The sequence below is a fragment of the Acanthaster planci genome, linkage group LG07 (assembly GCF_054643075.1).
Source record: "Acanthaster planci isolate LZ-2023a linkage group LG07, COTS_SCS, whole genome shotgun sequence".
Classification (NCBI taxonomy): Eukaryota; Metazoa; Echinodermata; class Asteroidea; order Valvatida; family Acanthasteridae; genus Acanthaster; species Acanthaster planci.
This window is the reverse complement of record NC_141783.1, coordinates 20,209,146-20,223,845: the sequence shown is the minus strand read 5'-3', so window position 1 is coordinate 20,223,845 and position 14,700 is coordinate 20,209,146. Positions and strand designations below refer to the sequence as shown.

At 43.7% G+C, this 14,700-nt stretch overlaps 1 protein-coding gene across 12 annotated transcripts in view; it reads right to left on the bottom strand.

The window, feature by feature from the left end:
• LOC110976179 (LLGL scribble cell polarity complex component 2-like) overlaps positions 1-14,700 on the bottom strand; it is an 89,984-nt gene that overhangs the window by 14,942 nt on the left and 60,342 nt on the right. For all 12 annotated transcript variants that reach the window (XR_015426057.1, XM_022229245.2, XM_022229244.2 and 9 more), the window contains 13 exons: positions 14,194-14,348; positions 13,413-13,485; positions 12,554-12,701; positions 11,330-11,551; positions 10,480-10,632; positions 9,305-9,754; positions 8,623-8,767; positions 8,067-8,183; positions 6,755-6,918; positions 5,372-5,477; positions 4,963-5,155; positions 3,839-4,146; positions 3,010-3,165 (listed from right to left, as the gene is read on the bottom strand). Coding sequence is in view for 11 of the 12 variants with exons in the window: in XM_022229245.2 (XP_022084937.2) it covers positions 3,010-3,165; positions 3,839-4,146; positions 4,963-5,155; positions 5,372-5,477; positions 6,755-6,918; positions 8,067-8,183; positions 8,623-8,767; positions 9,305-9,754; positions 10,480-10,632; positions 11,330-11,551; positions 12,554-12,701; positions 13,413-13,485; positions 14,194-14,348 (2,390 nt within the window). In the remaining variant the exon portion in view is untranslated. The remainder of the gene's footprint in view (positions 1-3,009; positions 3,166-3,838; positions 4,147-4,962; positions 5,156-5,371; positions 5,478-6,754; positions 6,919-8,066; positions 8,184-8,622; positions 8,768-9,304; positions 9,755-10,479; positions 10,633-11,329; positions 11,552-12,553; positions 12,702-13,412; positions 13,486-14,193; positions 14,349-14,700) is intronic.

The window sequence follows — 14,700 nt, the reverse complement described above, 5'->3', positions numbered from 1 at the left end:
GCATTAATTTCCTAATGCCTCATACATGTATCCAGGTTTGGGAGGTTCAAACAGAAGTAGGTTTAAGCAGACTTGGAACTAGAGCTATATTTGCAGCAAACAGGGTACCACAAACATCCAATTTAGCTTGTGAAGAACCTGTGTTACAGGAAATTAGCTCCATTGACAAGCTCCTGCACACAAATGCTGTTCTATAGGCAAAATCAAATTTGCTGTCGACCTCCATGTAGCTCACCACCACTGAGAGGGTCTAATCAAAACATACAGTGGTCCCTGGGGCAACTGAGAGTGCAACATCGGGGCAAAACACTGCCATGGCAGAAGCCTCCACAGTAGGACCAAAAACTTGAACTAACTATTGTCCGTGCACAAAATGATTCCAGCAATACAGTATCTTTACATTGCTCTGGGTGTACATGTGTATCTCTCACAGACGTATGTGTAAGTGGTCAATACTTGGGAAACGACCGGAGGAATCGGTCTCGTCATTATGAGTAGCAACCACCACTCGATCCAGACAATGGCCCTGTACCATGGTTAATGATGTACCGGTACAAAAGAGAGTGACATGGCAACATATCATGTGATAAAACTGTCTCGTGCAAAAAGAGATCCGGCATGCTCCATGGTTTCTGAAGCTGTCACAGGCAGGGAGTTATGGGTGCTGGGAATGAAATGGTCACATGTGCATTTGAATGTTCATTGTGGTATACATGTACATGTTTGCATTTCGTGTAGCATTGTGGATATTGTCAGACTGTGGACAGGGATGGAATGAAAATATCGGCCAGGTTTTTGCTTTCAACTCTCTTGATCGTGATTACTGATGGCAGTTTCCATCATTCATGGCTCAAAACACAGTGATGACAGGTTGTAACAAAGAGATTCCCTACCCGGGGATTGCTCGTGACCAGTGTTCTAGCTGGGACCATTTTAGTGCCGGGTAAAATTTTTGGATTACAAAGCATAGTGAGCGCAGTTCTTAATGCCTTCTGATGCTTGAAATACAATCCAATTGGTACATTTCCATTTTCCGTAATATTTCAGTTCATTTTTTTGGAAAATCCGTGCTGGGTGGCACAGCCAATTTCAACCCTGAGTGCCGGGCGGAAATTTGCAGTACCAGGTGGTGCCGCTCGGCGCCGCCCACGGCGGCTAGAACCCTGCTCATGACATCATTTTAATGATGCCTGGAAATGAGATGAGAAAGTAAACACCGTACAGCAATATCTGTCAACGTACTTGCAAACCTTTGGGTGTGTGCCTTTTTGTTTGTGAATCCACACCCCAGGGGTATTAATGTTGTTTTCTAATCTCTACATGCCAACTTTAAAAGGTTGCAATGATTTTTATGAAGAAAAAAAAAGGCCAGGTCCAGAAACTATCAAACCTCCCAAACCTACATTACATGTATGTGTGACTGTATTAATCACCAACAAATGAAGTGTCCGCTACACTCTCTCTCTCACTGAATGAGTATGGCATTTAAATGTTAATATTCCATTTGAGACGCAACACAATGACGACTGTGATTAAAACAGTATGCATTCCAACGTGCGTCCACAAGGTTAATTCCCCCTGACAAGTCCTACTGATCTCACCATGCTAGTACATACAACATGCACTGTTGTTAGATCACGGTCTCCGCAAACATGATTTCATGTGACACAAGGGTACTACATGGCTATGACTTATCACCACATTGCATTGCAAAGCCCAAATTGGACAACAAGGATGCACAATACACCAAATGGTATCTTTCTTCTGATAAGCTGATTTTCTACATTTGGTCAAGAATTTGGTGAAATTTCCATGCTTACTGCTTATCCTTGATACGCTACAACAATTTCTTACTCAAGTATTGTTTTCTCAGCTTCTCTGACAATATTGCTGAGAGTTACTTCCAAGGAACCAAGAAATAGAAATATTTTTATAAATTTTATTAAAACCCCTTGAAATTGCATCATTGGGATTCAATTAACCTTATTTCAAATTTTTGTTTTGCAATTTTAACCCATATTTTGATGCTTTTTTGGTTATATGCTAATGCAATTTGCATATTCATGAGCAGAACTATGATGTCATTCAAGGCACTGAATCTCAATGTTGCACTGATTTGTGCACAGAAAATTTCTAGACTTTTCTAACCACTGTTATGGCAGATTTTATTTTCTTTGGCAATTTATTGCTGTGTAAGTATATGGCAATAATCCAGCAAAAATCCTTTTCACAGAAATGTTCCCAGATAGCAAATTTGGGGTTCACAATTTAAACATGCAGCCTGAACCATGTCTTCCTGGATTTAAGTCAAAGTAAAAGCGCCCTCACTTGTCCAGAAATGCTTGGCCAATTTTTAATGTTTGAAAAAGTGCACCGTTCAGTTCAAGTAACTCCAAAAAGATGTCAAACAGTCTTCATACATGGAAGAGTACAGAGATACACAAAAAGTGATTCGAAGAAAAATTCATTTCCTCGATCCTTGCTACCTGTCATCTTATGACAATTCTAGACTACTTCGGCAGTCTACTGTGATTTTCTGAAAATAACTCTTTCTCAGAAAGCTTCCACCTGACACCAATCACTTCTTTCGACAATCACTTCTTTTCAGATAAACTCTTGGCTACCAAGACATTGAAAAATTCATCTCCAACAAGCAACTTGTGGAGTGGTTTTCTGTCTGAGTACTCCTGTCAGTAAACAACATTTTAACAGAAGGCTCATTTAATCCTTAAGTCCTAAATCCTCCAATGGTTTGAAGTGTCAGGTACATAAGGGTTCACTCTCGCTTTCCAGGCTCTCTTGGGAGGCCCCTGCACGAATCTACAAAATCTACTAGTCGTAAGAAACTAAATGACATGTTCCTTGTAGCTCAAGATTTAAGAGGCACTAAAGCTCCTGTGAAGAAACAGCTGCTCAGCTGTCCTCAATCCAGTGAAAAACTATGAAACCAACTTCATGGATTTTCAAGGGTCTGGGAAGGACAGGGTTAGGACTCAGTCGTCTTCTTACCCTCTGGAGTCTGGTGATCCCCACCGCTAGTGATCACGGTCTCCTCCGTCGTCTTGACCACCTTCTGATCGCCAGAGCTGGAAGATGAGATGAGTGTCCGCTCTGTCTTGACCACAGTGGTGCTGGATGTTTTCACCGTCTTCACTGTAGTCCCACCTGATCAAGTGGGCAAACAAAAGATTCAACTGGTCAGGCTGGAATTGTAATTCTTGACCGTCCAATCTAGCCAGCGTAGTTTGGACCCCATCAGCTGTGGCCAGTGTACAACCACACCTTCTGAACAAATACTGCACAAAATTACAACTAATGATGGACCGTTGAGGGCAATTAGTTTGGTGTGCCCTCACTAGGCGGTTATTTCCCGTCAAAACGACAAGACAGGTAGCTGGGATGGCATCCATTAAATGCTGTGAGATACGAGTGATCCAAGTAAAACCTCTTAATGGTGACTTTGAGGAAAATGTCAAACTACTCAAAATGCAGACAGTTTGGTAAAAAACACACATTTTACAGTTTGGCCCTTTCAGCAAAGCAGAATGTGAACAACTCTGTGAAAAAGAGTTCTCAGTCGCATGAGCCACTAAAAAGTTAAAGACTTTGACAAGAATCTAACACAGTGTAAATCGATAGGAGCCCTCAACTTTTTCACCCAAGTAATGTCCATTTTCAAACTGAGAGATTCATCAACACAAATGCTCAACTTTCTCTGCTCTTTCTAATGTAAACTGAAACAAAGTGACTGAAAAAAGAAGGCCTTATGAATCATTTTAACTGAGCAGATCACAAATTGTGGAATTTTTTTTTTTAAATTCAAATACCAGTTACTCACTCTGAATCATCATGGGGTCATCCATGTCAGTCTCCTGTACCACCACTGTCGTCGTCTCTGTCCTTGTTTCTGGTGCCGCATCATCACTGGCGGGCGGGGCCGACTCCTCAGCGGGGGCAGCTTCCTCAGCCACTGCAGCAGGCTCCTCAGCGGGTGGGGCCTCCTCAGCGATGGGGTGGCCGTCCACAGGGGCCTCCGGTTCCTGGGGGGCAGGTTCCGGCTCAGGCTCCGGGGGTGGAGGCCGCATGCCCTCGGGCAGCTCCAGCATGCACATGGGCTCGGTGAAGTACCGGGCAGACAGAGAGAACCTAGGAGAAATAAAGGAAAATTGGGGTTTTGAAACAGAACTGTAACATAACGACATCACGCTTTGTTTACATACATGTGTGCCTTCCTATGGCAATGAGGCTGGCCGCCATCTATCAAGCTCCCATAAGAAGGAATACATGAAAAAAAGGTCTACTGGAAACGTATTGCAAGTATCCAGGATTACGCCGCCCACCACTTTAACCCCTTGGCTACGGAAGACTGCTACTACCGCACCATTGTGTGAGGATTGGTGCATACCACACATACAGTCTATTCACCATACAGCTGCTGGTTCAATGGGGCCCACTGCTGGACAAAGCCCTCCACTCAGGGCATACCACAGCCCAGCAGTCACAGTCAAAAGAATCCTGCCGTGAAGGGGTTATAGGCCACCAAATCTCTTCTCAATTTGCACCGGAAAAAAATCCAGAAAATGCCAAAGCACTGGAAGCATTCAACCCTGACAAAACAATTCAAACCAATACAACCCTGAAAGATTGAGATATTGAATGGTGAAAACTTCCAACGATATGATAACCTCTTAGAAATTACTGACAAGGTAAACGGAACAAGAAACAAATCATGAGAAGTCGTCACTGCTTGCTTTGCTTCACCCAGGAGTTAATGGACACCTATGACGTTAGTTCTTTCTACCAGCCACGGAAGCAATCATGCTGATGGCCTTAAGAAATGTTTTCTAGATCCGATAAGCAGTATTAATGATGACACAGCCGGCATTAAGCATCAGCATATTAAGAACACCATAATGGTGCATTAGCACGTCGTCAGTTACTGAAAGTTATTTGTCTACCGACCTTTCAAGCTCAGACGGCGAGAGCAGGTAGAATCCCTCCCCGCGAGACGTGAAGATGAGAGACTGAATGCCAGCCACGTTCTCCTTGCGGAGGGCAGAGAAGCCCAGCTGTTTCTTGAGGGCCGGAATGCTGTAGATGGCCAGCTCTCCCAGGTTGGTCAGGCAACTGATGCAGTTCTCAGAGTAGTTGTCGTCTTTTTTTTGGGGGGGGAGACGAAACCACAATGTTTCAATCCATCAAACTGCTACGGGTATGTCTTTTGGATTCCACAGTCCTTCTGTCTTTTTTGCCTCAGAGGGAGGTCAGTCCATTGAAAAATCCTCATTCCTTACAATGCTATCGCAAGTCAGGCACGCCTTCAAAGTTTGTGATCAGATTTGTAAGTGTCAAATTCAATTCGCAAACTCACCACTTCGGCTTCTGAAGTTGATGTAGCTGACCTTGCGAACCTTGGACCCATCGTGAGCGGTCAGCTTGGTCTTGCGGAATGGCTTCAGGCTGGGCAGGTGGAATACCTGGGATAAGGGAAGAGAGACGGGTCAAACTTCAGCAAGCTTATTGAGACTGTCCAATCGCATCTGAGATAAAATTCACTTTGGTCAATGCTAAATAAGGTCTTCCTTTCTTATGCCACAATCGTTTTTTTTTGCCAACAGGGCTGGTAAAACTTTGGCTGGCTGTCAGTACAAGAGTGAAAGAATTATTCGTTAAGTGCTAACAACTTCGCGCTGGGCCCATTTATCCATGTTTATTCTGCTGGGCCAGGCGATTTTTCATTTTTTTCTGTTTTCAAAATTCTTTAAAACTTCATATCTCCATTTACTGGATGCTTACAAACCACACAAATGACTGTCTGGTTTCTACTCCAATCTGACAGGCAACATCTACTGACGCTTCAGTATTTCAGCCAGGCCTGCCGCCTTGTAAAAAAGCCCAGATTGTGCAGTGTTACGTAATTTTCTTTTGTTCCCGAAACTGGCCAAGTGCGCAGCTGGCCTCTTTTCAAATGCGGCCAGATTAGTGTGCAGCGGCATTGTATCGCTGGAGCCTTTTGTCCCCAGTCGTAATCCACTGGCACTGAATGCCACCAACAGTGGTATACCGTATCAAAACAATGATGGATTACCTCCGCTATTGACAACTGAAATAATGTTGGCAATTCCCAGCAGCTTGATCTTATGTTCCGAGTACGGTCTTCTGTTACAAGGCCCAGTTCCCTTTGTCCAATTTCGGGCACCCCATCTGTGCGTATTAAGCCAACGTCTCCAAAATCGGGCTCCCCAGCATTTAGTGGTTAAAAATTGTCACTCAGTTATCAAAATTTATCACTCAGGTATCAAAACATCACATAAATACAACTACAGGCACTAAATACGACACAACAAACTCCCTTCTTTAAGGTGATGAAGCAAATGTATATTTTGAGGTTAAATCCGACATCGAGCTAGGGTGATATTTCTGTAAACTCTGGCTGCTCATACAAATAAGTAGGCAGTTGGAGAGGTGTCTATGAAAAGTAAGTAACTATGCTCAATAAATTCATGATGAAGGTGCAAAACGTCAAGGTTTTTGCCCTTTCTTTTTTCCGTAAGCCTCCCGCTTTAAAATTTGTCTCTTGCTAATCTAATCAGGTCTCAGCCCATCACCTGCTTTATTTAAAATCTAGAAAAGTCAGATTTTCCACATAAATTCTACTGCAGCAATGCTCTGCAGGTTGGGAGATGTGCAGGCATTGATCTTGGACTGTGCTGATGTGAGCCAGGTGACACAGCGGCTACAGCTTACAACCTACCTTGAACTGTTCCTCGGAGCACACGATGAGGCTATGGCCGCTCATGTTGGGTGGCTTGGCTCGCTCGTTCTGTACATCAATGGGGTCTGGCAAGGGGTAGGTGTCACTGTCCACAATGACCAGAGACACCACGGGGGCGCCGTGCTTCAACCTGATCTCCTTAGCTGTGATGAGGTCGAAAAAATTATATAAAGTTATATAACATGATCAAAGGTTAGCGAGGTTGAACCTGAAGCTTCTCCTTCACCGACGCAGGATTCCTGCATCTTTAGGGTCAATAATTCAATTCTGTGACTAAATGATGAAGATCCATGACCGGTTTATTTAAATGTAGATTTAACTATGAGAGATGCAACATTTGTTTCCAATTTGTTTTCCATTTGAAATTTTGAATAAATTGGTCCCAAAACATGTGCGACTTATCTGTGACTATTTTTGCCATTTTTACCAATTTCCATGTATTTTTTGGTACCTGAGAATGGAAAATAAAATTCAACCTTGTATCATAAAACCAAAAGGGAAAGCATAGATAAGGCTGGGTACTAGACCCAATGGCAACTAGTACCAGTTTGCCTGTTATTGACTGTGTTGAAAACATGACTGGGCACTTGGGTTCTCCTGTAATCCTCTCCCTTTTGGTTCACACAAATTTCAGAAAATTATTTATGAATTTTGCTGCTGCAATTAAATGAGTTTATTTTTTAAATGTGTTGTTTTTGCTCTATTAATTTTTAAAACATATCTCATTCATCTTCGCCCTGTCGTGAGTACTTTAATTTACTGTCCACTTGGGACTGGGGTTTTATGTTGCATCCTAATTGTTTGGTCCGTATTTTGGTTGAATATTGAATCAAGATGATGAAATTATATATGCACTTCTTCACATGGTTTTTACCTTCAGATCACTCACAAATCGGAATGCAACCTTTTTTTAAATCAAAATCTATCTGCTGTTTTGAAAATTGCCCGTCTCCCCAAAGTGGGGTGCATAGGGTAAAGAAATGAATCCTGTCAGTGTATGGGCAACCCCAGCAGGACGAAGAGAGGGTGCAATTTTCCTAGCAGCGGAGGCTCCATTGATGGGAACGGTTAGTTCACGAACTTTGCCAGTTCAGGAGTGACTATGAAATGCACACGTTATGGTAAAGTCACTACCAGCATAATAAAACACGCCCCACCAACAAGGCTCTTTTCAACCCATGGGGGAGTGCTTCTGCTCAAGGCAGATTAGCTGTTAAAAGTTACATTACAAATAGGTCAATTTGTGGACTGCCATATTTGAGAGCCGTTGTTATAGTACACAGATTCTTACAAATCATTGCCTCCACTGCGTCCGTGTCTCGTTTGTCGGCTCCAGGGATGCTGATCACGTAGATGATGACAGATCCGGCATTAGTGCCACACCACAGAGAGGGAGTTGCCACCTGGCCTAAACAACGGAACCACAAGAAGTGCATGGAATGAGTCATTAATCTTGAAATGGGGTTTTTTTCTCACCAGTTTGTGTTTTTCTACTAAGCGACTTGTGAAAAGGGACAAAGCAGCAAAGCGACCAGAGCTTCCTGAAACTCAACGCAAACAAAATAACATCAGAGAGACTTCCTTGTCTGTAGACCTCTTTAAGATGACGCCATGCTGGATTAGAGTCCAGCGTATAAAGTCCTGAATCACCGGATAGCTGAATTGTTGGCATGTGGACTGTAGGTCCAACAGACATTCACATCATAATGGTATTAATTCAATGGAGATGGTATGCTGTTTAACTACGCCCAAGGGTCAGGGGTGCCAAAGGCATGGTTTTTTGGGGGGGAAGGGGAGTGGTCTGCCTCTTATAGACAAGGGGCAGTGTTCAGATTCAGGGGACTTACTGTCATTGACAAAGGTGTTGGCAAAGTACAGGCATCGGACCATGCTGGTCTTGGTGTCATCACTCCTGGCTTCAATCTTGCGTTCCACCTGGGCCATCTCGCGGGTCGGGCTGGACTTGGCACCGCTGTCGTCCTTGCCCTCAGGCTACAAAACGAGGAAAGAAAAATCAGAAATCAACATGAAGTCCACACAACAGTTACACTGGAAAATTCAAATACTGATACTGTAATCTTGCTAAACAGAGCAAACAAACAGTATAATACGTTATTTTCCAACTTAAACAATAATTAAGCAGAATTCAGCAAACACAGTCATCTGTGTGATATCTTTAAGGTGTTGAAAAGAAAAAAAAAAGTGGGGTTTTTTGAGAAATAAAATTTCGTAAGAATTTAAATCGAAAATATTAAAGTATAAAACTTTAAGTTTCTTTCCCTAAGAAAAGGCCATGCACTCAATTCTGGAAGAATTTAATGTGTTTTGAAACGATGAGTGTTTAAGGACAAGCAATGTCAGGCTGCCAATACTTTTCTCAAATTTCTCCATTTTGTCAATGCCTGTGGTCTGTACACCCACTCGTTTCATTTGCAAGTTTTATTAATTTTTCAAGAGCAGTGAGCTTGTGTATTCAATTCCAGGAGAATAATTTTGGGTATGTAAAGGTTTTCTCTCGGTGTTTTATACCTTGTCTGCGTCAATGTCCGTGGTCTGCACGCCCTCCCCAGATCCACTGGCTCCGCCTTCCGCTCGCTCCTTCTTGGGCGATCCAGCCCTGTGGTCCCGCCTCTTCCGCAGCCTGCGGATGGAGGCACGCAGCGACTTGGCCATGGAGCGCTTGCGGGTCATGGGCTGCCCCGTAGACGACAGGTCGTTGGGGTTCAGGGTGCAGTGGGCGCTGACCAGCTTCTTCTGCACGGTGTCAAACAGGGCAAAGCCATGGCTGGTGCCCAGGCCAGCCAGCCCCCAGCTAGTTTGAAGGGCCAGGGCTGTGATGGAGGCCGGGGGTTGGGCTTGCACCACCATGGATGGCTGGAAGCCAGGGGCAAACTTCAGGGCATCTTCCTTGACACCCAGCGACTCATGGCCCTTCCACACAAATTTGTCTTGCTCCCCGACAATCTGAATTGGAAAGCTCTGCAGGACAAGAAAACAATCGTTCGTTACAGTTATCTGCGGGTTTTAATGTTGTATTTCCCCTTTGATTAATAAGAAGAATAATTTTCTTTTAAATTAATCACCAAAGTTCTACCTCTATTTCGGTCAGACCCACAAGACAGGCCTTTCAATTTTTCCTCTGCAAGAAAATGTGGAAACCCTATCAAGCTGTTGTTTACATCCTTGCCCACAAACAGAAAAAATTACAAGAAAGTGGCATGCTGTGCAATACTTTACATTTTTCAACCACACAAGGCGGAGGAAATCTGTCTAATGAGCATCATGTTACTGACTTTCACACAAACAACATCTCTCAAGCAGAACTGAAAGTACGATGAGGAAACGTCCAACCACGCCACCCTGACCATGATTTCATCTCTGAGCAGAAATCTTCTTAGTAGCTTCTTTATGATCTTCTAGAGTGGTTCAATACCCCATTGAGCGTTTGTCCATTTTTAGCTTAATTAGTCCCACAGGAAATCATTGCGTTCAATTTATTTCAACACTGGACATGCTTTACTGCTGCGTGAATTAATACGCCCATTGGGAATCGTTGATGAATGGGACCAACATGCATCGAGACGACTGTGGGTCTCTCAAAAAAAGCTCACCAATGAGAGCACACAAAAGCTTCAGTCACGAAAGGGGTAACTGTGTCAGCTAACCCACATGAGCCGGCTGAAATAAGCTTTGAGATTGCTTACCTCCACGGTCTTCTCTACCTCCTCCGTTCCGATGTTGAGAATGACCACCTGGCCAGCGGTGCCTCCCACCAGCAGGGAGCCACTGACCGGGCACAGGACAATCCTCTGAATGCCCAGGCGAGGATCGTCGCTGAAGGGGTCAAAATTGCCAACCTGGGGGGGGGGAATGGATGTAGGAACACACAACTACTGATGAACTCTGCTGTGAACATTGAAAATTCTGTCAGGAACTCTGTCGTGACACCACTGGACTCATTAGGTGAACACAGTACATTCGCATTTAAAACAACAGATTTTGCAATTATACTCGTGAACAAAGAGGTGAATTCTTCAAGTAAACTCAATGGGCTCCATGCTGAAACGGGATTGTACAGTTTTACGCCTCAACAACGTTCAGCTTGAAAAACCTATTGCAGGCAGGTGGAGTGTGAAGCAAGGAACACATCTGTGAACAGTTTTCACTGGAATGTACAGTCTTTGCGACCAGTTGAAACAGTTACCCATGAGCCTCTCTTTCATTTCATTCAACAGTGAAAGAGAAACTAACACAGAATGGAATGAGCAAGCTACAGCCAGGTATCGTCATGAATCCGTCATGAATGGTCCTGGTTTCATGCTGTACAATGCAATGTACATGGCTATTGATATCCAGTAATGCCCTAAGGTCTAGCCATAAATAACTGATGGTACTCTCCTAACTAGCTCATGTATTATGAAAGTCTGTTTATCCAACTATCACTATCCGATTCCTCTCCTTCTCTGGATGTATCCAAAATTAGCTTTGGCTACATCCACCTAATAAAGTGTACCCAGACTAAGATCTAGCCACGAGATTCTGATGCAGTCTTACCTTGCGGAATGGCGGCCACTCGCCCTCCGTCTCGCCTACCCCTGCGTCAGCATGGTCGGCCTCGGTCACAAAGGCCTGGGCGGTGCTTAACTTGTAGAGGAACTTCAGGGAGACGGTGGAGGCATCCCAGAAGCGGACGGTGCCGTCCTCGTGGCCAGTCATCAGGAGGTCATGCGGGGTGGGCAGCTCGGCCAGGTTCTTACCCCCATTCATCGGCCACTCCTTCACAAGACACAAAACACAGGAACCCGATTTTATTCAACAACTTCATCTACCATTGTGTTACAGTTCTTTTACTGACCTTGAGAGTTGAAGAGTTACAAAATGTTGCAAGGGCTCACTAGTACTATTAACTATTCAAAATTAGTATATCTAGCAGGAATTTTTTATAAGATGAACAAAGAAATTGACTGGAGTAGGATTTGAACCTGCGACCTCCACAACTCCGGTGCTCTACCAACTGAGCTACCCAGCCTTGCATTGGTGGCTTTTCCCATTTGACAGTACCTTTATTTGGAGGCGCTATTTAGAAGCCACAAAACATAAAAGCACCATGCAGTCAGGGATCACACCCCATTACACAATGCAACCTGGGAAGTTGGGAAATAGTTTGTGTGTGCTTTTCCTAAGGTGTTCCACGATTCATTTGCAACCTGAAAAAAATGTAACAACCCCTGATACAGCCGAAGGCTTTCTTGAGTGTGATAACCATGTGATAACAATGCCAAGTGAAATGCACAGGTTGAAAACAATAAACAAAAGAAGCTTTGTAGTATAGCTGTAGACTAACCCAGAGCAAGAATTCAAAGCCATTTGTGCAGTGACACCAAGATTGCACCAAGGAGGGACGTTCATCTAATTCCTTTTCAACCAACAGGGTGCTGTGATTTACCCAAGCTTAAGGTCGCGAGTGTGTCACTACAGTAATGATCATCTTCTTGGATTAGTCTACTGTATTTTAATCTTGATAGATGCTGAGCTAATGAGATTGAGCACTGCTGTCCAGAAGATAGTTCCAGATGAAAGCTCAATTTGATTCAGTTTGGTATGAGCCCAAAGTGTCTCATGAATGATCAAAGGCTGTGTCCAATCAACTGGCTGTGGCCAACATTAACACACGACCCTGTGGTAAACGGCTACAGCCACCAACCAGTGACCTCCATATGCTCACTCATAATTTCCAACCGCAGCCACAATCTTTGGACGCGGCCGGACACTCCTTACCCTCTGCGAGGTGTTGTTAGCCATCTGTTGCTCCCCAGCGGCCACAATCTTGTCCCAGAGCTCTGAGGGGACATTGCTGACGTGCTGCTGGCAGGTGATGGCTGAGGCGTGCAGAGAGGACAGGTAGGGCAGGTTGAAGACCGGCCAACTGAAACCAAGCAATGACAAATCCAAGCAATTAATGGGGCAAATGTTGTTAAGCTGCCCTGAACAACTAGATATTTTTCAGTTATGGATAGTGCATAATTGAACAGGTTGTAAATCAAAGTTTACCAAGAGGTTTTATGAGGTTTAACAGGGTTTTGTTGGGTACCTCAGGATAAAACCTCAAACTAAACCTTACTTAATTCTACAATACTCCTCCACTCAATGACTTATACCAAAAAGTACCCATACAAACAAAAACACAATGCATAAACCGGTAGAAAGTGACATACTTTATAATGAGGATGATACAAAATTTGAGCAGGTGGCTCACTGAGGTACAGAGAATTGGCAAGTTAAGACTTGGACCATAATGGCTTTCAAAGAGTGGAGTTGAGCCAGGGTTAAAGTCAAGACCACACTTGAGGCTTCATTCTCAAACTTTTGCACAACTCTGAACTGGGTTATAGCCATGACCAGACACGAGAGGATTACTCGCAAAACCATTCACAAGAACGTACCCAGGACCATTAAAAAGTAGCTGAGTGCTGACGATGACAAGGGTTTTTTTATCTGCAATTCATTTGAAGAGCTCGTTACTTGAAATCAGACAGGAGGTCTTGTAATGATCTGAAGAGGTCTTGATTACAACACCGTTGTCTGGCTATTTTTTTCTATCGGCTGGGAGATCAAGTTACTTGAATACATGACTCACCCCTCTGACTGCAGATCAATGAAGACAATCTCCTCCTCTACCAAGACAACCAGAGTGTGTGGCTCATCAAACTCTACAAGCAAATGACAGAAAGCAGAGAGGGGAATGACCCACCAACGGAGACAATGAGCCGGCTTGGTGCCTTACCTCCAAACTGATGACTTCATTGAACATTGCCCTGCTGCACAAGCCGTGACACTTCAATATGTGCAGGGAAGTAAAATGCCAATAAGACATTAAAAGTATAGGAAATACACTGCCGATGAAGATAGGCATGAAGCTCTAATTCTTAATGCTATGAGAGCTGGGGTACATCTCTCTGATACCTTCGCTATTTATGTTTTTATCATGCCCAGCCCTCGGTTCTTCCACTGTCTTGCCGTCCTGTTTTTATACAGAACTGTCTGAAAATCTGAACAGCCCTTCTTGTCAAATGTCCTTTTCTATCAAGACCAGTAGGCCCCAAATTTTAACCTTATTGAATTGAATGACTTGTGCTAAACGCACGGCCAATACGTGTGTGAGCGTCAACTTCAAATGACCGTAACAAAATCCTTTGTAGGACTGAATCGAAACTTCACTGATATACTCATCCAAATTTCAAGAAGATGAGGGATATTGCTCATTGGGTCAGTTATTCCACATTCCTGTCTGAAAGGTTACAAAAAAAAAATTATTTCAAAGCCCTTTCAGGGTTTATCATGGAAGCTTACAGTCGGACAGTAGTTCTTAATAAATCTTGACTTATGAGTAGGGATAAACTTCGGAGTAGTTGTCGTACCGTATTCAGCATCCACATCAGACATGGTGAAGAAGTCAATGACCTTGGAGGTGAAGTCCAAGACGACGTGCTTGTTGCCTTGCATGACGGTCACACAGTGGCGGTCGCCGTAGCTGGCACGGGGCATACCGCCGGAGAAGATCATGAAAGGGTCACTGGCAAAGAAATGAACACTAAGATTTAGCTGGAGTTCCTGAAACCTGACACAGCAAACCACTGTCACTGTAAATGTACAACGCTTTGCAGTATTTTGCCAGACGGCAAGAAACACCAAGAGATGTACATATATGGTAAGGGGGCCAAGATGGCTTCAGGAGTGTTTAAAGGCCAGCTGATCAGGGGTAATAACAACATATTCTGACTTCACTCATTTTCTGGGTAAATGTGCCATATACACGTACACATATACGCATAAAAGTGTCATATAAATCCATATGGGTTTTCAGGGACAATACTTTCACACTTGTGCTTGTTAACAGCAGCAGGTATAAAGCAAAACACGATAGC